This window comes from Phytophthora ramorum, assembly GCF_020800215.1.
Source record: "Phytophthora ramorum isolate Pr-102 chromosome Unknown Phyram_PR-102_s0012, whole genome shotgun sequence".
Lineage (NCBI taxonomy): Eukaryota > Oomycota > Peronosporomycetes > Peronosporales > Peronosporaceae > Phytophthora > Phytophthora ramorum.
In genome coordinates, this window is record NW_027150658.1 from 552,903 (window position 1) to 572,763 (window position 19,861).

A 19,861-nucleotide genomic window follows, 5' to 3' on the forward strand; every position below is an offset into this window, starting at 1 on the left:
AGAGGTTAGAGTCGAGCGCTCTCGGAAACGTGCCCGAGTTGCCTCAAACGGTCGAGCCGATGGGCTCGACTGCTCGATGGCGGTTAGTTTCTCATCAATGAAGGCGTTAGCGAGTGCTTTACAGCGCTCACGGATCTGGTGAAGTAAGTGGTTGCGTTGTGTGCGGAGGGCTTTGACGTCCTTTGCGTGGTCATTGTAGATGCGTGATGGAAGGTATGGATCTTGACACCGTAAGCTTGACGAGGGCAGCACTCTGTGCGAGACCGGAGCGGAGACTGGAAACCACTTGAGGGGTAGAACGAAGATTCGAAAAGTGATTGATTGAGGTCTTTAGCTCGCTAGCCTTCTCGCTCCTCTAGACCTACTGGATACACCCTACTTGATTCTTTACTAAATACTGAGTTACTTCAGCCAATCATAGAGATCCACGTCGATGCCCATCTTGTACCTACAATCTTGTACCATAGGTGGCGTAATCGAAAGTGGAGTAATCGTCGATGGCGTAATCGGCGTGGGCTCGGATCGGGCTAACCGGTTCACGGTCAACGATCGATACCAAACCGGTAACATTCAATTTTCTCAATAGTGTTTCGATCAGATCTGCTGCTACCATATCTGCCTCGTGTAGGAGCGTGCCATAAGCTTTCTTTTAACCATTAGCAATAGTCGCTGCGGACAAACCGTCCCATGCTGATCGTATCCATCGCGCTATCGTAGCTTTGTTTGGGGCGTGCCGTTCGAACTTCTTGCAGATCGTGTGAGCGCGAAGCTGCTGGCGCAAGCTTGCCACCCAACGGTCGCGCAGCCGTGCCTTAAACGGGTAGTTCCATGCAACATCAGCTAGTTGACAGACTGATGTTGCAGTTTGGGGCACTTTCATGAGCACAACGTTGATGGACTTGGCGTATGAGACGACATCATCGGTCTAGTGGCCCGAGAAGTCGTCCCACAGCAATAATATCAGGACGTGCATTTCCTTTCAAACACTAAAATGAAATTGTAGAAACTGCACTGAAAGGTAGCCATTCCACCAAGCTGAAATGCCAAGAATAAAGTTAGAATCAGTGTTTTAAATCAGAACAAAGATAAACATACCTTTCAGATTTCCGTAGATTTCAAGCAGCTGCTCCTGATGTACAACACTGACATCTTCCCATACCGTTTTGCCATAACCGTGAAGGCTGACGCGTACTTTCGACTGCTGTTTCTGGAATCTTTGACGTCTGAGTTTTGAAAACGACAAAAAGGTGGTACTTGACGCCGTCCGAGTCTCCCAAAAGCATTACAGTCGCGCGCTCCTTGGTCTTGTTTGAACAACGCACCCAGACAGTCTTCGGTCTCTTCGCATTTATTGTTCTGGTAGGAAGGAGATCGAAAAAGGCAGCTACAAAAAAACAATTAGGTCACATATACACTGTCACACAAAATAATGATTTAATATAAAATGCACCTGTTTGGTCACGCCGGGATCAATCATGACCTCGCGAACTTTTAGTGCAAAAGCAGCAGCAATTTGTCAAGCTCATGCGGCGGTTTTTGCCCTGCGTGTGTTCTTGCTCGTATGGACAACTTGTTGTGAGCCTTAAATGCGTTTTGCTAACTCCAGGACGCATCAAAGTCCTTGATGTTGTACCGGTCATTTACCTCCTTGGCCTCTAGCGTCAGCATTAACGTAGAAATCGGTACACCTTCTATCCGAAGGTCATTGACCCACTTCACTAACGTCATTTCAGCATCCAGGGGGAGCTTTGTTTCGACGCCTATCGGTCGTGCCTTCCTTTTGCTGCTGCCGTTCTTGGCAGAGCATTGCTCCTCAAGTTTTCCCTTCTCAAATAGCCACCGCAGCACTTGTTTGCGCCTAGACTAATAAGTTAATTTACTAAGGTCAGGATAATACTCATTAATAACCTTTGCAACGTCCTTGGACTCCTCTAAGGCTCGGGCCACTTCTAGCTTCTCGCGTGCGGGGAAGGACGTCCGCCGTTTACGGCAAGACGGTTTGCTGGACGCCGAGTGCATCTCTGAATCGGTGACGAACGGAAATTTGCATACCGGTATATATACCAGTACTTTTGTATCGGAATAATTGCTACTAACTTATAAACCGTGGCGTTGAGAGGGGGTAAATACTGTAAAATGTAGGACGATCTTATATGTAGGTACTAATGAGGTGTTTGTTGTAGGACGCTGGTGATGTTTGAGATGTTTTGGAAAGTGAGTGCATTTGGAGTGAGCGATCTCTTCTCGTGCTAACCGAGCTACCCAAAGCGCTACCTACTTCTACCTACATTTTTGCTCAGCCGATTATGGGCAGAGGAGCGGCTTGGCGCCAGGACCCTTAGCAATCACTCCGGTGCACTTCAACAACCTTCACTTGCATAATCTATCAAGTTGACTTCTGCCTTCAGTACGGAATACTGGTTGGTCCATGCACACGTGTGGCCAGCATGAGTTCAGCATGGGTCTGGTTACAGTCCAGAGGCTGTCACCGACAGCAGACGGAAGCAGGACTCCAACATAGGTGTCCGAGGAAGTCGGTACCGTTCCTGGCGTGTGGAGTAGCACTGTGTATGTGCTAACAACGCATGTTTTGTGGTTTGAGGGGTAGCTCTAAAACAATAAACCGATTTGGCTGAGTGGTTTAAACTTCCGGTCCTTTTACCATAGTAAAATCAAGAAACTGTACTGAAATGATTGTATTAATAGTACCCTTCTTCTCAATCACTTCAATGCAGCGTCGTGGCATCGACGTAATCAACTTTACCAGCGTCGTATGATCGATGATATTCCACGCAGCTAATACAGCAGCAGTCAACTCAACTATATTAGCGTACTGCCGTTCATTTAGGCATACCTTCCGACCTTCCGAGTCAATAACGCCCATAGATGTTCTATTGGGTTAAGGTCGGGTGAGCGGGCAGGCCAGTCGAGCAATTTGATCTCCTGCTTGTAAAAAAAAAACGCTACAGTCTCCTTAGACGTATGTGTCGATGCGTTGTTTTGTTGGTAGACAAAGTCTACATCGTAGTTTAGGTGAGCTTATGGCAGCAAAAACTCTGATAGCGTGTAGGTGTAGTGTGCTGAAACTTGCCGGCCCACCAAGAACCGCCAGATGAGACTTGCCCTTGGCGCTAAAGGCGCCTCAAACCATCACCGAACCGCCGCCATTTTCCCGCCTCATTGTCGTCCTTGGAGGCCGTCGCACGTCGCGCCAATAGCTCTGAAGCCCATCAGGTCCGTCTAGGTTGAACTTTTCTCATCAGAAAAAATGATTCTTTCCCACTCCGCCTGCGGCGTGGCAGCCATGTGTATGGCCCACGCGAGCCGATGCACGCCGTGAGCGCCAGCGTGTTCTCCATTTGGTGTAGACTAGCCAGTCTATACCAGAGAGGAGACGTCGGATCGTGCGAGCCGAGCACTCACACTTGCACTCGACCTTCAGCTGGGCAGCGTTGTAGTCGCCGCTAGCCCTCTTGCGCAGCAGCAGCCGAGCCGGCCGATTTGTTTGCGGCCTGGGTGGCGGCAGTTTCGACGTGGTGCTGCTATTCCACACTCGACCGCGTCGCGCGATCGCTTGACAGTCCTTGCAATGGCTCTAATTGAGAGCCCTTCTTGCTTAAGCCCGCGGATACGCCCCCTCTCCTCGTCGCTTAGCCAAGCTGGCATACCCTGGGATAACCGCAAATGCGACTGACCTGAATAAGCTAATAACAACAACGCTGTCGTCCATCAATTCCGTGGTTAGACTGCAAAATGGCAAATTAGCTGTGATCATTTCAATACATTTGTCTTGATTTTACTATGTTAAAAGTGGTCAGAATTTTGGATCACTTAGCCAAATGGTTTATTACTTCCTCCACATCGTTTTGATTGTTACCATGAAGAATGATAGGATATTTTTATGATAGTCACAGTGTATTAGTATCATCTATTTAGAGGGGAATTAACTATCCAAGAACGGCCAGTTAACCTCCTTCGCTGCACGGTCGTACAGATCTTTAGCGCAGGGCAGCGACTCGGGTAGCTTGTGTTCTCGTCTGAGCCGCGCCTTGTTGTAGTGAGGAAGCTTGTACTCGTTTCCTCCATTGCACGCAAGTGCACACATCATGACTGCCTGCAGCGACAAAAATACATTCTCCAGAGTCTCGATCCTGATGTCGTTGTACGCGCTAGCAACAGCATTAACCAGCTGCGCAATGCCTCGGCTCCCCTTCGTCAACTGCAACGATTGTATCGAGGCAAAAAACGAGATCAAGCACGTTGAAATCGGGCGAATTCGGCGGCTGGAAGTGCAGTCGGACGTTCCAGCCTCCAGACGTACCAGCAGCAAGAACGTCAGGATCAAATGGCGAGAGGTGTGGTCTTGCGTTGTCCTGTTGGATGAAACTCACCTTCCACTTCTCACCCCTGGGCCACTTTGCCTTGATGGCGGGGATAACTTTACCAATGAGGTAGTCCTTGTAGACGTTCCTGTCGATAGACTCGATATTCTTGGTGATGGGGTCACCCTTGAGCCGGTTCACACTTGAGCGCTGTGCAACAGAGTCCACCGTGAACGGCCAGATACCAATCTTGCCGTCAAACATGTACTTTGTATGGTAATCGTACCTGCATAATATACGGGAAAAAATGTTAATGACACATAAGTAAACACAAAATATGACAGGTTACCAGGGCTTGGCCACAGCCGCGAGAAACATTGTCTTGGGAATGAACCGCTTGCTGCGGCGCCGGCGCGGTGGCGCTTCTTCGCCTTCTACGGCGTAGTGTGAGTGCTTATCCACATCCTCGTAGAACCACTTCTCGTCCACGTGTACGATGTCGTACATGGGCTCGAAGACGAACCTATTTCGTCAATAAACGACAACACGTATTCAACCCGACGGGCCATATTCTGCGGTGTCAAGGCAGGCTTGATCCTAGACGTGATGCGGCTCACAACCTTTCCGCTCAGAAGACGCTGTAGAACGCCTGTGGAGATCCCAACTGCCTTCGCCGTCGTCTTTATCGTCCGTCGTTCTTGCAACGGGATTGCCCGAATCTTAAGAACTAGCTCGTCTCTGTCGTACCCTCGACGGCCGGAATTCCCTTTGATTCTGCTGGAAACGTCGCCTCCCACGACTCCGGCGGCTACCGTATCCTTAAAACGCTTCCAAACACGAGCTATCGTTCGCTCATGACACTCATATTGGCAACCAAGCTCAGAAAAAACTCCATATTGGACGTGGTGTACATTACCGCCTACCGTTTGAAGAAGAACAGCATTGACGATGGTACGGCGTGTTGAATCATCTAAGATGGGCATGAGGGTGGTGCAGGGTAGGTTGCGAAGTGAGAGAATGACGGTGGCAGGTGCAGCGGGTCGAGCTGGTGGTCGACGGCCGAATTGACGAGCTCTCACAGCCAGTAGCTTTGCTTCTAGACTCCGCCTGCAAGCAATCGAATATCAACGAATAGCGGAAGCGATGGGAATTAATTTTATCCAATCAGATGAGCGTGTCGTACAGTACTTTTTTCTTAAGAGCTGGTTGAAGTCGATTGTAACAATCAAAACGATGTGGAGGACGTATATGGGAGCTACCCCTCAAACCGCAAAACCTGCGTTGTTAGCACAAACACCGTGCTATTCCACACGCCATGAACAGTATATCTAAAGCGCAGCGCTAGAGCTTTAAAATTGAGTGAGTTACGCGCAAAAATGTGGGTGGCCGGATTAATTTGGCCAGGAGTGTACAATTTTGGTTGCCAAGCCCTCGACTTTTATCATACAATCGTTTTGTGCATAGGCGCTCTATTGCGATAATCGCGTTCAATATTCATATCACCAACCAAAATGAGTCCGCCGTCGGTGTCCACGGATGCCACGTCCGCCCCGGTCTTCACCCACAGCGCCGCCATGCGTCCGCAGCTCCAGTTCAGCGCCTGCAAGGAATTCTCTGCCGTGTCCGCATCCTGTAGCAACAATTTCACGAAAGGCGTCAAGGTTTCACCCGACGGTCTCTGCCTGCTGACCAACAGCGACGACCACATCCTCCGCCTCTTTGAGACGAACAGCGACGATTCTGGCTGCGATACCAGCATTTTACAGGCCAAAGAAGGCGGCACAGTCTACGACTACCAGTGGTACCCGTTCATGACGTCCGCAGACCCCAACTCCTGCATCTTCGTGAGCACCAGTCGAGACCAGCCGGTGCATCTGTGGGACGCCTACACAGGCGAACTCCGAGCTTCCTATCGAGCTTACGACCACTTAGACGAGCTGGCAAGCGCGCAGAGTCTGGCCTTCAATTCCACGGGTACCAAACTCTTCGCAGGTTTCGACCGGATGATCCGGTTCTTCGACCTCTCGCAGCCCAGCAGAGACTTCAGGGCGAGGCCGTTGACCAAGACACGACGCGCTCGTAAAGGACAGCGAGGTCTCATTAGTACACTGCACTTTAACCCGGATCATTCCAAGATTTATGCGGCGGGGTCATATGGAGGGACTACGTGTGTGTACACGGAGGATGAAGGGGAAGAACTGCTGGCACTGCGGGATCATGACGGTCGAGGGATTTCTCAGGTTAAGTTTTCGCCGTGTGGGAGGTTTCTCTTTACCGCTGCACGTCGTGATGCTCGTATCCACTGCTGGGATATTCGTGCGACGAACGAGATTCTGCACTCTTTCAACCGCGTCGCTGACTCGAACCAGCGCGTGGAGTTTGATTTACATTGTGGAGGAAGGTATCTAGCGACAGGCAATCGTACCGGTCGTGTGATGTTGTACGACGTGCTGACGGGTGCCCTGTTGGATGAGAGCATCCAGCTACCGGATTGTGCCAATGGCGTATCGTTCTTCCCTGACCCGACCAGAGCAATGGTTGCTGTTTCCAGTGGCCAGCGGCACTACGACTTACCGGAAGACATGATGGAGGAAGAGGAGGGCATTGTCAACGGGGTTGAGAGGGCCAAGAGCGCAGCGAATTTGCTGCAGGTATATGACTTTCAAGTGCCTCAACACGATGAGATCAATAACAAGCCTGACAGTGCATCTGCGGCTGTTATATAAATTTGTGCTGTCCGCTGAAGTCTCCTTTTGGTACACGCCGCACTTAGTTAATTCAGCACGGAGCAAGAAGCCACGGTGCGGCCCAACACTCAAGTAGCTCAAACAATGAATAGCATCCATTGAGCAACGATCGCGTGTAGCCGTGGTGCAGGAATAACGCAAATTTTCAAGTCGATTGAACTCGTTCTAGGCAGCCATATTCGCGAATTAGCCCAAACACGGCCAAGAACTCTCGAATTATTGAGATGAAATAAGCGAGTTTCGCGTTGCCAGTCATATCCAGCTTGATCGGGGTGCGAGCGCATTCAAGCTGAGGTAGGTAACCGTCATCTTCTGAAGAGTGGGGCTATCAATTGCCTGGAGCCCATGATGCAGAAGCTTTGAACATCTAATCCAGCATGCCCATCCTCCGTCCTAGCGTACACGACCCATACCTCCGTAGCTCTTATCCTTTTGCTTCTCTCGCCCCTCATCTTGCCTCCTGCTATCTCCATCCCGTGTCGGCCTAGGAGCCGACGGTTCCAACCTGCCTCGCCATCCGGTCGCACTCGGCTGCGGCGCCGCTGCGTCCTCCTCCTTCTGCGTAGCTTCTCTCTGCTCATGTCTCCTCTTCTGCACCTGTTCAAAGATCTTGAGCTGCTTCTTCTCGATCTTCTTCAACTTCTTGGCTTCCTTCTTGCTCTTCTTCTCCGCGCGCTTGCGCGACTTTTTGTCCTTGCGCGTCTCCTGGGGCGCTGCGAACACGTCCACGCCCTTGTGCAGGTCGAAGCCTGATGCCAGCTCTTTGCCCTCGTAGGCGTGGCCCGGCAGCCCTCGCGGCCTCCTGTCCGCGCCTTCGTCCTCCGAGTCACTGTCCTCCTGCAGCTCCTTGGGCAGCTTGTACTTGAGCACGTGGTCCACGCGCAGCACTCGGTCCAGCAGTTTGAAGCCGTTGAGATTGTCCACAGCCAGCACGGTACTGCGCTGGTCCTGGAATTTGAGGAACGCGAAGCCCTTGGACTTGCCCGTCTTGCCGTCGCGCACCAGGTGAATGTCCTCAATCTCGCCGAACTGGCTCAGCACGCACAGCACGTCGCCCTCGGACAGCTCGAAGGGCAGCCCGCCCACGAAGGCCCACGCCGACTCGCTGTACTTGTGGTGCCACGAGCCCGAGAGCGGCACGTTGAGCTCCAGCTCGCGCTCGTTCAAGCGCTGGATCTCCGCCACCACGTTCATTATTGTAAAGTGACGATAGGACTTTTGGGTAGTAGTGTGAGAGCCGAAAGTGTTCACCTGGTTACGCAAGGAAGGTTTTGTGGCAAAATTGTTATTATCAAGTTATTTGGAGATGGAGACGAAGAAGGAGGCGGAGCTGCAGGGCGACGAAGTGGAGGCTGCTGTGTTGAATGCGAATGCATCAGTATCTTGTATAGATAATGAGCTGTTCCCTCGCGAGAGTACAGCGTCTGGGTCGGCTCCTACTGCACACGGCTCAACGACGAAGGTGGTGTTCCTTACTGTGAACGACGTGTACGAGCTTTTTCCAGCCGCGAATGGCGTCGGAGGACTCGCAGAGCTCGCTACGATGCTCAAGGTGACCAAGAAGAGGATATCACGAGATACCCATGTGATTGTCACGCTGAACGGAGACTTTTTGTGGCGCTCAGAACTGGATCGCAAAGACAAAGGGTGCGTCACTAGCACTAAATGCTGCACTGTTCTCAGCAGTTTAACATTTTCTGTCCTTGTGGTGATAGAGCTATGATGGTGGAGATATTAAACTACTTGGGCATCGAGTTTGTGGTGCTGGGCAACCACGAGTTTGACTTTGGGGCCGAGCACATGCGCGACTTGCTCGCGGACGCCAAGTTTACATGTTTCGGGTCAAATGTGCGGTCTGCTAGCAATGGAGAACTATATCCTGGGCTAGTGGATACGTGCGTGATCCCGCTAAGTAACGGGTTGCGGCTTGGATTGTTCGGGGCCGTGACAACCGTCACTGGTGAGGACCCCTTTGCTGGACTCAGTGTCGTCTTTGACGACGAGCGACCCCATGCGCGTCGCTGTATTGAGGAACTGAAGGCACAAGGAGCAGACGCTGTCGTGGCACTCACGCACTTCAAGGTGGCGGATGATGTGCGTCTTGCTATGCAAGCTCCGGGCATCAACCTCATTTTGGGAGGCCATGACCACTTTCCGGTGACATGCGCAGCTGGCAGCGAGACGCTCATCCACAAGTCAGGCATGGATGCACTCTGGCTGGGTGCTGTTGAGATGACTTTGACCTCGCCAACAACGGCGCCCCAAGCAGTGAGAGATGAAGCAATAAAGGTCCAAGTGGGGTATCAATGGCATATGCTATTAAACCGCGGATATGATGCAGATCCAGGGTGTCTGGCAATCCTGGACAAGTACATTCACCACGTAGAGCAGGACGAAATTGCGCAAGGAAAGCTTGAGCCGCTGGGGATGTCTCTCACGGCCTTGGATGGACGACGTGTCACGTGCCGCACACAAGAAAGCAACATGGGAAATCTCGTGGCAGACGCACTACGTTGTGGGCTGGGAGCGAACGTCGGGCTCGTGAACGCGGGGTACATTAAAGGTGACCAGCTGAATGCTCCTGGGCTTGTTATCACACGCAAGTGGCTTGAGAAATATTTACCGCTAGTGAAGCCTACTATCGTCGTGGAATTATCCCTGCGCGAACTGAAGGATGCGCTTACGTACTGGCTGCGCCGATACCCCGCTATGAGCTCGTCGCAGCCGCACTTCTCCGGCCTTCGTGTCGTCTACGACCTCACAGACACCACAAAGCCCGACATCTCCTCGATTCGGTTGTCAGCGGAAGAGTATGAAGCTAGTGAGGATACTACAGGAGGAGAATTCCACCAAGAGCTGGAGGAGACAAGCATGGATCAATCGATAACCGTTGCGATGCCGCTGCTGAGCAGCATGGACGGGTGGCACTTCTTTGGTAAAGCTCGGCAATTACGCTCTGGACCGATGGTACGTGACCTGGTTGAAGATTTCATCAGGCAGCGGAATCGAATTGACTATTCAACAGAGGAGGGCCGACTGCGTGTGGTTGAATCGACACCAGCACACCTGAATGTCCTGAAGCCGTCCGCATTGTGATTCTACCGACACAACGAATGCATTATTGGTTGTTGCTAACAACCCGCGCCAGTGGCTCGGACAGCACAAAGAGAACTGCTGTAGCTTAAAACTGATGAAACAACACTATATCATGTTCCTACTTCATAATCGATTGCACGTGGCTCAAACTGGTACTGGTGCGTTATGCAATCTATCTGCTAGCATTTCTGCAAACCGATGGTTCTTGCCGTGCGTAATGCGAAGAATACGCTGTGCTTCAGCCAGATACTCCGACGATTTAGCCTTGCTGTTTTCAGATCCAGTCCCGGTTTGTGCCAGTTGGCCGTACAGATCGCCCAGGGTAAACACATGAAGCCCTGTCATCGGGTGGTTGGAGTGATACACCCGTCGATAGAACTCCAAGACGCGCTCTCCGTATTGAATCGCCTCTTCAACGCTGCCACGTTCCATCTCAGCACTAAAAAGCGTCGATAAGGTCTGCAACAGCGCAATGTTATCGCGGTGGAGGATACCACTTTGCTGCTCTAGCAGTTTCTGTAGCGCATCGATGTGCTGCTGGCCGGCAGGGTCAGTTGCACCAGCAGCAGAACGGCCCTTATCATCACTAAATTCCTTGAGAGCCCGTTGTACAGCCTCCTGGCGCTCCTGTGTCCACTGCTCTTGCGGAACGCCGTCAATGTCAGCATCCAGGAAAGCATCCACATTCCCTGGTCTCTGTAGAGGCAGTGAGCAGCGAGCACATTCACAGAGGAAATGATACTTTTGCTGAAGCCGTTGATGCCTTTCTCGGCGTGGGAGTGCAATATCAACTGCACACGCAGAGCACGACGATCCACGTTAGCAGAACATTAAAACGGATCACATGTAAATATCGCAGTAGACGCACCGTAAGTCTGCGTGATCTCTTGGCCAGCCTTGATAGGCGTCATCGCTCGGAACTCCATGACAAGAGTCCTGGGAACAAACCTACAGCCACGAAAACGCAGAAAACGTAAGTGTGTGTCAGCTAAAACACCTTCAACATACACCCACGTACGTGACGGCACAGTTGGGATCGCAACTGTGGTTGATCATCGCGCCCAATGGGAAACAACCCGCACCCAGCTCTAACAGCAACTCGTCACAAATCGAGAAGTTGTTATTCCGGAATCGACTCAGCATGCGCTGCAGCTCCTCCATCAAGTACGAATCTGCACCAAAAAGGACCAACACATTAGCTCCACGTTCACCGCAGCACCGACATCTCGTCCTGTCGCACCGTCCACCAGCTTCAATTTCTGCGCCAACGCCGCCAGCAGCAGCAGCTCCTGGTCCTCCACGTCCTCCTGGTACCACACGAGCTCCTGAGGCTTCACTCCGTCCGCTTCTTCGCGCCTCATGACACGCCCCAATAGCAGCACGTCCGCCACTTGGTCGCTGCGCAACCCGAGCGACGCTAACTGCGCCAGGCTCTTGCACTCCTGGCGATGGTCCGGCTGCCAATCCGCTTGTTGGCACGCGCGCGAGCCTGTCAACAATGGCGATCAGTTAATCTGAACTAACAGAACCAGCTCTTAATGCCACGCACAGTAAAAGGCGGTGCGACAGCGTCCGCAGCGGCTGAGGCGCGTTCCCGAGCTGAAGCACTTGTGGCAGTGCGAGCCCCAGAGCTCGGGAAGCAGCACAGCGGCCAGTGCCTGCGCCTGCAGTGCCAGGTCGCCAGCGTTTAAATCCGTTTGCGCCTCGACACGTCTGCCGCGGTCCCCCGAGACGTCCTCCGAGACGTCCGCATCGCCCTGGACAACGCGCATCTTGACCGCCATGATTGAGATAATCGTTTCTGCTCACATTTCACTCCCGGTTAAGTACGCCTCCTATGTCTATCACGTGTGTACCACACGTAATGCCCTTTTCTTTCCGACCACTGAAAACTAAGAAATTTGACTTGGGAAATTCACAGAGTAGATAATATGGGCCGTAGCATGGCTTGTTCCCAAACATGCAATCTAAGATAGACCAAAAAGATTAAGACTGGTGTGGCCCACCGCTCCCTTGGTGCCATTTACAAAATTTTACAATTCTCTGGGCGGAAGACTCGCCCGCCCTCAGCAACAGTCGCTCCACGGCTTCCTGTGCGCGCTCGCTCGGCGGTTCGCGGCCCGCGCTCTGCGCCGCGACCCTGAAAACTATCATCTGCGTGGTTTCATTTCCGTCCCAGCCAACGCCCACAACTCGCGCGCTTCTCTGGCTGCCACAAGACCTAGGTAAGAAATCCGTAATTTACCGAGGGGGGGGCTTGCCGCCTCTGCACTTCCCAGCCCCCTATGCTCTCCAGAGCCTTGGGAACAGGTCTGTCATCCTAGTTGAGTGCCGGGGGCGCATTTGGCGGCTTCCCGGGCTCAAAGTGGGCGTATGGAAGTTCCTCGCATAGTAAATTACCTTGAAATACGGTAATTTATTATGCGGGCGATGAACATGAGCTTTGGAGACGTGCCGCGCCCCCAAAAGTAGAGAATATATGATGCTCAGTGCGTGGGGTAACTAACTAGTGTGCTCTTGTGCTTGATTCGTAGCTGGTGCTGCAGGAGTTCGCCCTAGAGCTGAAGACCTGAAGACTGATCAACTGCCCAGGACTCAAGCGGACTCTGCAGCTTGGAAACGCCAGGGAATCCTTCGCAGGAGCAAGGCAACTGCAACTGCAGACGCTGAGAGCATTGTAGCTACTGGGAGGGCACACGCGAGTCAGTTTAACTAGCCCATGTCCGTTCCCCAGCAATCTATGCCCCCTGTTTCTCAGTATGCACCAAAGCCGACAGTAGCTGGTCATTCTGATTCCACTTCTACTACGCCAGCGAGCAACGTACGTTGCTCTGTTGTGGCTGCAACTACTTTGCAAGAGGGCTGCAATCCTAATGCTGTTGTGGGTGTGACTGTCTGTATGCTACTCGGTGTGGATTGTTCTCCTTTTATTTGTGTCAACAGGCCATGAACACAAGCAGTTCGGGAGCTCCAGTTTCGCAAACAGCATCCACAACGAGTACGAGCTCCATGACTGCAACAAATACCACTACCGCTGCTGCCGTTGCAGCTGCCGCCGCCACCGCCGCAGTTCCAGGAACCGGAGGAGGGGTTGCAGGTGCGACCGTGGGCACGACGGTGGATTGGAGAGATAAAGACGCCGACCGAGGCGCGAGGCAGCAAATTGCTCGGATCATGTGGGTATTTGAAGGAAATTTGTTCTCTGTGGGCGGTTGAATTTTGATTTACTGAACATTGCCGGATTGGTGGTGATCGTGTACAGCTTGACGCTGATAATGAAGAGTGCGAATAGACCGACCTCCGCGAACTATAATCCACGAGAGATCGCAAGGAGACTGGAGCACACACTGTACATGGGTGCACCATCGAAGCAAGAGTACAGTAATGTGCAAACTTTAAAAGCCCGGCTACAACAAGCGCTGGACAACTCGAGGAGGCGGCAAATGCAGCAGCAGCAGGCAAGGCTGCAACAGCAACTCCAGGCGCCAGGAGCGTCTGCCGATGCTGTTCAGCAACAAACGCAAGCCCAACTACTTCAACAGCGGCAAATGGCGCTACTTCAGAGACAACAGCAGCAGCAAATGGCAGCAGCGCTGCACAACCAGAGGGCTAATTTCCAGGCCGTTCCGTTCCCTGGAGTATCTGGTGCTATGAGCCAGTCAGCTTTGGCTAGTCAGCCGTTGCAGATGCCGGTCAATATGTCGCAGGTGGCCGTGAAAACCCCCGGGTCAATTGCAGCTGTGAGTACGGCCCCAGGAACTGTGGCGCTGTCCTCCGGCAATGGAGCTGCCGCGGGAAATTCGATTCTGGATGAATTAGAACGTGAGGCAGATGAGATGGCTAATGGAGTGAATGATCAGCCGCTATCCATGCCGGAATCGGAACTTCAAGCTGCAACAACGCCGACGGGGACGCTGAATGCTGCAATTGGAAACAACTTTGTGAACTTGACGCCCACGTCCGCTTCACCGACGATAGTTGGTGCTGCTGGAACGGGTTCGTTTAGTGCGGCTCCGCTGAGCATGCCACCCGACATTAGCTCTGGCGTTGCTTCCCCTGCGACTTCGTCGTCTGCAGGACTGGCCCAACTAACTCCTGCGATGATTAGTGCCGCCTCAGCTACTGCCGGGACAAATACCATGTACAACGGAATGAATCTGACGGGCCCACAGATCCAGCAAATTCAGCAAATCCAGCAAATGCAGCAGCTCAGGCGGATGCAGCAGCTGCAGCAACTCCAACAACAACAGTTGAACGGGAAAGTTAGCGCTGCCCAATTGCAGGCTGGTGCGACTGTGCCAACCAGCGGTGTTTCAACAACACCAACGTCTGCAGCGGGTGGGAGTGGAGTTACACCTGGGATGATTCAGATGAACGAGGTGTCAATTGCTCAAAAGCGGGAGGAGCTTAAACGGCGTCTGATTCAGTTGAAGCACGCGCGAACATGTACGACTGGCGAGTGTGCCATTGATTACTGCAGCCGCACGAAAGCGTTGCTTTCGCACGTGTCGCGATGTGCAAATGCCCAGTGTTCAACTCTTGGATGCAAGTCGACTCGGCAGCTGCTGTCGCACTTTCGCAAGTGCCGTAATTTGCAGTGCGATGTATGCAGCGCTATTCGGCCTCCGATGAACGAGAACGAGCAGCAACTGGTACTTCGACGGCAACAAGAGCGGCTCTGCATGCTACGGCACGCCAGTACGTGCACAGCACAGCAATGCATTCTTCCGTATTGCGCTGGAATGAAGGTTCTGTGGAAGCACATCTGCGAGTGTCATCAACGCCAATGCCGAACGGATCATTGTATTTCGTCACGTTACGTGCTTTCGCACTTCAAGCAATGCAACAAAATGATCTGTGAAGTTTGTGGCCCAGTGCGAAAAGCCATCAAAGTGGTCGATTCATGCCGAGGAAATCCTTCTCAACTCCAATTGGCGGTCAGTCAGTGCCCGGAAGGTGTGCGTGGGTTGATCAAGATTATGAACACTACTACTGCAGCGGTTCCTGCAGGTGGGTCAGCTTCTGCTAAGCAGGCACCGGCAGGCAGCGCGCAGCAAAACAATGGTGCGAGCGTGAAGACTGAGGGGGTGTCTGTAGGTGGCAGTGACCAGGGTCAAAAGTCTGGTGCTGGGGCAAGCGTGACAGCCTCCAAGGAGTCGAGTCTGCTCGACGAGATGAAGAAGAAGCCCCTGAAGCTGCAAACTGAAAAAGAGAAAAAGCTGCGACGGAAAGAGCAAGCAAAAATCGCAAAGGCCCGTGCTCAGGCAAAGGCAGCGGCGGCAGCTGCGCTAACGGGGCCTGTCGCCGGAGCCTTGGCAACGCCTGGAGCAGCTCAGCCCGTTATGCACAACGGCCTTGTGGTTCGTGGTACCCAGGCGGAACTCCGTGGTGACCACCATGTGTCGCACCAAGATATCTCGTTCCTAGACTCGATGACAGAAGGCCAACTGGATGAACACATTCGGTCACTCAGGTTCAATTTCTGTGGGCATATCTCGATTGCGGAGCTGAAGAGCCGGCTGATGCCGCTGCTAACGAAGCTCATGGATAGTGAATATGGCTGGACGTTCAATAATCCAGTCGATCCCGTGCAGTGGAATATCCCAGATTACTTTGATATCATCAAGTGTCCAATGGACCTCGGTACAATCAAAAAGCGACTGGAAAGCGAGCACTACAACAGCGTTGAGGCGTTTGCAGGTGATGTGCGTCTGGTCTTCGAGAACTGCATTGCCTACAATAGCAGCACGAACAAGTTCAACATCGCAGCGAAGCAGCTACTCGCCTCATTTAACAAGTCCTTGGCGTCGCTCAAAAACCAGCTGGAAAAACAACTTTTCAAGCGTTGCGAGCAACGCCGGGAGGAGATGTGTCAGTTGTGCGGTGGGGACTCGTTCAAGTTTGCTCCATGCATGCTGTTCTGCAGCGGTCCGTGTGCTGGTCGGATTCGAAGACACACGCACTATTACAGTGATCCTCGGGGAGAGCATCATTGGTGTTCAAGTTGCTACAAGCAGATGAAAGAAGGCCCGATCGACATGTCACTTCTTCCCCAACTATCGAGCGCTGCTACAGAAGTGGCACCTCCTCCTGGTGCTGGTGCTGCTCTGTTCGACGGAGTGTTGAAGAAGTCGTCGCTGGTAAAGCGGAAAAACAGTGAGGTCGCCGAAGAGCCATGGGTAGAGTGCGACTCGTGCAAATTGTGGTACCACCAAATTTGCGCTCTGTTCAATGAACGCAACCACGCGATCTCGGGCGAACAAGAACCATTTGTGTGTCCCATCTGTGTGAAGAAGCAACGTGCTACTGGCGTCAAACCGTCATTAGACAATGGTCTTAAGGCTAAGCGGCTTCCGATCACCCGCATGGCGAAGTTGATTGAGACTCGCGTAATGGAGGCCATTGAAAAGGCAGGCAAGGACGAGGCCGTGCGCATGGGTAGCATGGGCAATTCCGACAGTATCGGCTTTTCTAATGGTGTCAAGGAGTCTGCGTCTGACACACAGTTTGGAATTACCATTCGCGAAGTACTCAGCATTGATAAACAAGTGCAAGTCAAACCCAGAATGGCTAAGCTACTAGCGGCGAAGTATGGGAAGACCAAAAAGGCTGAAACCGGCGCCACGGCAACTCAGTCAAAGTCCTTAAAACGCCCACGATCGACAATGTCTGCTGCCGACAAAAAGGCTGCTGCATCTGCCTCAGCTTCGTCAGCTTTGTCGCTGCAACTGACGTATCGCTCGCGATGCATTTGCGTCTTTCAAGAACTGGATGGTGTGGATGTGCTGATCTTCACACTGTACGTGCAGGAGTATGGTGCAGACTCCCTATCGCCCAACGCTGGGCGTGTGTACGTGTCATATTTGGATTCGGTGAACTACTTCCAACCGAAGAAGCTGCGCACATTGATGCATCAGCAGGTGATGCTGGGCTTTCTCGAGGATTGCAAGAATCGTGGCTTTCACACGTGCCACATTTGGTCTTGTCCACCACTGAAGGGCGACGACTACATTTTCTTCTGCAAGCCAGAAAACCAAAAGATTCCGAAGTCAGCGCGACTGCGCCAGTGGTACCAAAAGCTGTTGCAGCAAGCGAAGCATGACGGCCTTGTAGCCAATATGTCCAACTTGTACGCTGAATACTATATGAAGAAGAAAGCAGCCCACGAGCTGCCCTACTTCGAGGGCGATTACTGGCCGCGGCTCGCTGAGGATCTTATTAAGCAACTGGAAGAAAAAGACAACGGCAATCGAGTTAAGACTGGTACTCCGGGGCAAGTCGATGCTGCTGGGAATATGGCAAGCGCCTCTGGCGCTAGCACGCCAGCGAATGGCGCTAAAACGCCGATTACTCGATCGCCTTCGCCAAGTGACGCTAGCAATGAAAATGACGTCGCGACTGACAGTGCAACTGATGTCAAGGCTACAGCATCGAAAAAAGGAGCGATGACTCCTGGTTCGAAGAACAAAAGCAAGCGCAGTAAAAAGGGGGCCCCGACTGAACCGTCAGTGACACGGAGTAGTGCTTCGAAAGCGCGTTCGAAGAAGGGGGATAAGTCGTCGCGTTCCGCTAGCAGCTCCAAGAACGTGATCAATAACGATCCACTCATGCAAAAGCTGAAGGGCATCCTCGAGCCTCAAAAAGATGACTTCTTCGTGGTGGACTTGTATCCGAAGTGCCACAAGTGCGGGGTGCCCATTGTGCACGAGGGCTACTGGGAGTTGAAAACGATCCCCCCACCTGCATCGGTTAACAACTTGCTGGAGGCTACCAAGAAGACTCGTTCTTCGTCGTCGAGCTCACGCAATTCGCCGCCGCGTCATTATCACTACTTCTACTGCGGCTCGTGCTACGACTCCAATAAAACGCAGTTGTTGCACCGCGTTGAGGTGTCTAGCAACTGCGCTAAGCGAGCCAGAGACTTGAGCGAGCGCATTCTGCCGTTGAACGAGAAAGCAGCCGCGGCCGAGCTGGCAGAGTTAGATCTGCAGGAGATTAAGTTCGAGGCGGTTCTGAATTTTGTTGATACCGAGCAAGAGGTGGAAGAGGAGACCCAGGTCAAGGACGATGACAAATCGATGGCGGAAACGAAGCAGTCCGAGGAATTGAAAACCGAGAAATCGGAGGACAAGACAAGGATAAGTGACGTTGATGCTAATGTTTCTACAGAAGCGAGCGACACCGCAGCAACTGAGGCTAGCAACAAACCCGCCGACGAAAATGCGGAAAGTCGAGCTGCACCTGCCACGGAGAAGGCAGCTGATGCTTCCTCGAACAAAGAGAAGCAAACGGAAGAAAACCACAAGGCGACAGAGCAGACCAAGGAGACGATAGCAGTAACAGCTGCGGTGTCGAAGAAGCACAAGCATATTGGTGCCGAGCTGGACGACCTGATCATGCCTTGCGAAATCTTTGATACGCGCGAGGCCTTCTTGTTGTACTGCCAGAACAACCATTGCCAGTTTGACCAAATTCGGCGCGCAAAGCACTCGTCAATGATGGTGCTGTATCACTTGTTCAACCAGGGCACCACTGGCTTCACGTTCAGTTGCTCTAACTGCAAGACCACGTTGCTGAGTGGAAACCGCTGGAACTGCTCTATCTGCCCGGTTTTCAACCTTTGCGATACGTGCCATACGAAGACAAAGCACGAGCATCAGCTACATTTGTTCAAGGTGGTGTCCATCCCGAGACCTGGCAACGAGGTGTCCAACGAGACGGTGAGTACGAAGGTCAAGGGTGTTGTATCCACTGCTGGCGGGGCAGCAGGTCGTGCCATTAAGCGTGAGGCGGGCAGCTCTGATCTAAAGCGGGCGAAGCACGCAAAGGGGGCTGGGAAGAAGGCTGGCGGTTCTCGCAAGCGCAAGTTGCATCAGCCTTCTTCTTTGATTGCGACTCCGACATCTACTACGCCAGCTGTGAAGCCTGAGGTAGCGGCAGCACCTGCGACCGTGCCTGAAGGTGCGGAAGCCAACGCTGCTCCAGACGCCGCCGCCGCCTCAGCTAGCGCTGATTCTGCAGCAAATGGCGCCAACGGCAACACCTCCGATGGCGATGCAGCCAAGAAGCGACGGATCCACAATATCGACCCCCAGCTCCTGCTTCAGCTAGAGCACGCGAGTAGCTGTACGGCGCCCAACTGCACCTTCTTCAACTGCAACCGCATGCAAGCCATGCTCAAGCACGGAGCGATCTGTGAGCAGCGCCTTGCAGGCCCCTGTGTGCTGTGCAAGCGCATCATCGGACTGCTGTCCGCGCACGCTCGCCAGTGCACCAAGGACTACGCGTCGTGCAAGGTGCCTCGTTGTGCCGATATCCGCCGCCACTTTTTGGCGCAGGTTCAAGCTCGTCAACAGCAGCTCCAGCGCGCGCGGCAGTTGCAGGCTCAGCAGCAGGCTATGGCGAACGCCGCCACTGCTGCGGCTGCCTCTGCTGCTACGACTCCTGCAACCGGCGAGGAGACCAAGGACGCAGCGGCCTCGTAGGCGAGCAGATGGGTGGAGTGCGCGTGGTGTCGTGGAGTAGTGGGTAGTGTCAGTGTGTTGAGTCCCACCGACGCCCACGTTATGAAGAGAGAAAGAGGCAAGGAAGCAGCCTTGGAATCGATAGCGAGTAGTAGTACTACGTAGTAGTAGGTAGGCATAGAAAACTAGGATAGGATGTGGTCTCGAGTCGCTTAGCTGGCAGCTTCGGCCA

The 19,861-nt window shown here is 52.8% G+C and overlaps 5 protein-coding genes across 5 annotated transcripts; 3 read left to right on the plus strand and 2 right to left on the minus strand.

Annotated features, from left to right (window-relative positions):
- Nucleotides 1-5,833: 5,833 nt before the first annotated feature.
- On the plus strand, nt 5,834-7,048 carry KRP23_11463 (Telomerase Cajal body protein 1; the record flags this gene model as incomplete). Its single annotated transcript, XM_067882011.1, has 1 exon — nt 5,834-7,048. The coding sequence occupies one exon, from the start codon at nt 5,834-5,836 to the stop codon at nt 7,046-7,048; it is 1,215 nt and encodes a 404-aa protein (XP_067740300.1).
- A 414-nt stretch (nt 7,049-7,462) lies between these two features.
- KRP23_11464 (RNA-binding motif protein, X-linked 2) lies at nt 7,463-8,263 on the minus strand (the record flags this gene model as incomplete). The annotated part of the gene is made up of 1 exon (XM_067882014.1): nt 7,463-8,263. The coding sequence occupies one exon, from the start codon at nt 8,261-8,263 to the stop codon at nt 7,463-7,465; it is 801 nt and encodes a 266-aa protein (XP_067740301.1).
- A 112-nt stretch (nt 8,264-8,375) lies between these two features.
- Nucleotides 8,376-10,165, plus strand: KRP23_11465 (Protein 5NUC; the record flags this gene model as incomplete). The annotated part of the gene is made up of 2 exons (XM_067882015.1): nt 8,376-8,716; nt 8,785-10,165. The coding sequence occupies 2 exons, from the start codon at nt 8,376-8,378 to the stop codon at nt 10,163-10,165; spliced, it is 1,722 nt and encodes a 573-aa protein (XP_067740302.1).
- A 144-nt stretch (nt 10,166-10,309) lies between these two features.
- KRP23_11466 (Histone-lysine N-methyltransferase ASHR1) lies at nt 10,310-11,949 on the minus strand (the record flags this gene model as incomplete). The annotated part of the gene is made up of 5 exons (XM_067882016.1): nt 10,310-10,956; nt 11,034-11,113; nt 11,184-11,337; nt 11,406-11,654; nt 11,715-11,949. 5 exons carry the CDS (start codon nt 11,947-11,949, stop codon nt 10,310-10,312), a joined length of 1,365 nt encoding a protein of 454 aa, XP_067740303.1.
- A 1,797-nt stretch (nt 11,950-13,746) lies between these two features.
- Nucleotides 13,747-19,650, plus strand: KRP23_11467 (Histone acetyltransferase p300; the record flags this gene model as incomplete). The annotated part of the gene is made up of 1 exon (XM_067882017.1): nt 13,747-19,650. One exon carries the CDS (start codon nt 13,747-13,749, stop codon nt 19,648-19,650), a length of 5,904 nt encoding a protein of 1,967 aa, XP_067740304.1.
- Nucleotides 19,651-19,861: the final 211 nt, after the last annotated feature.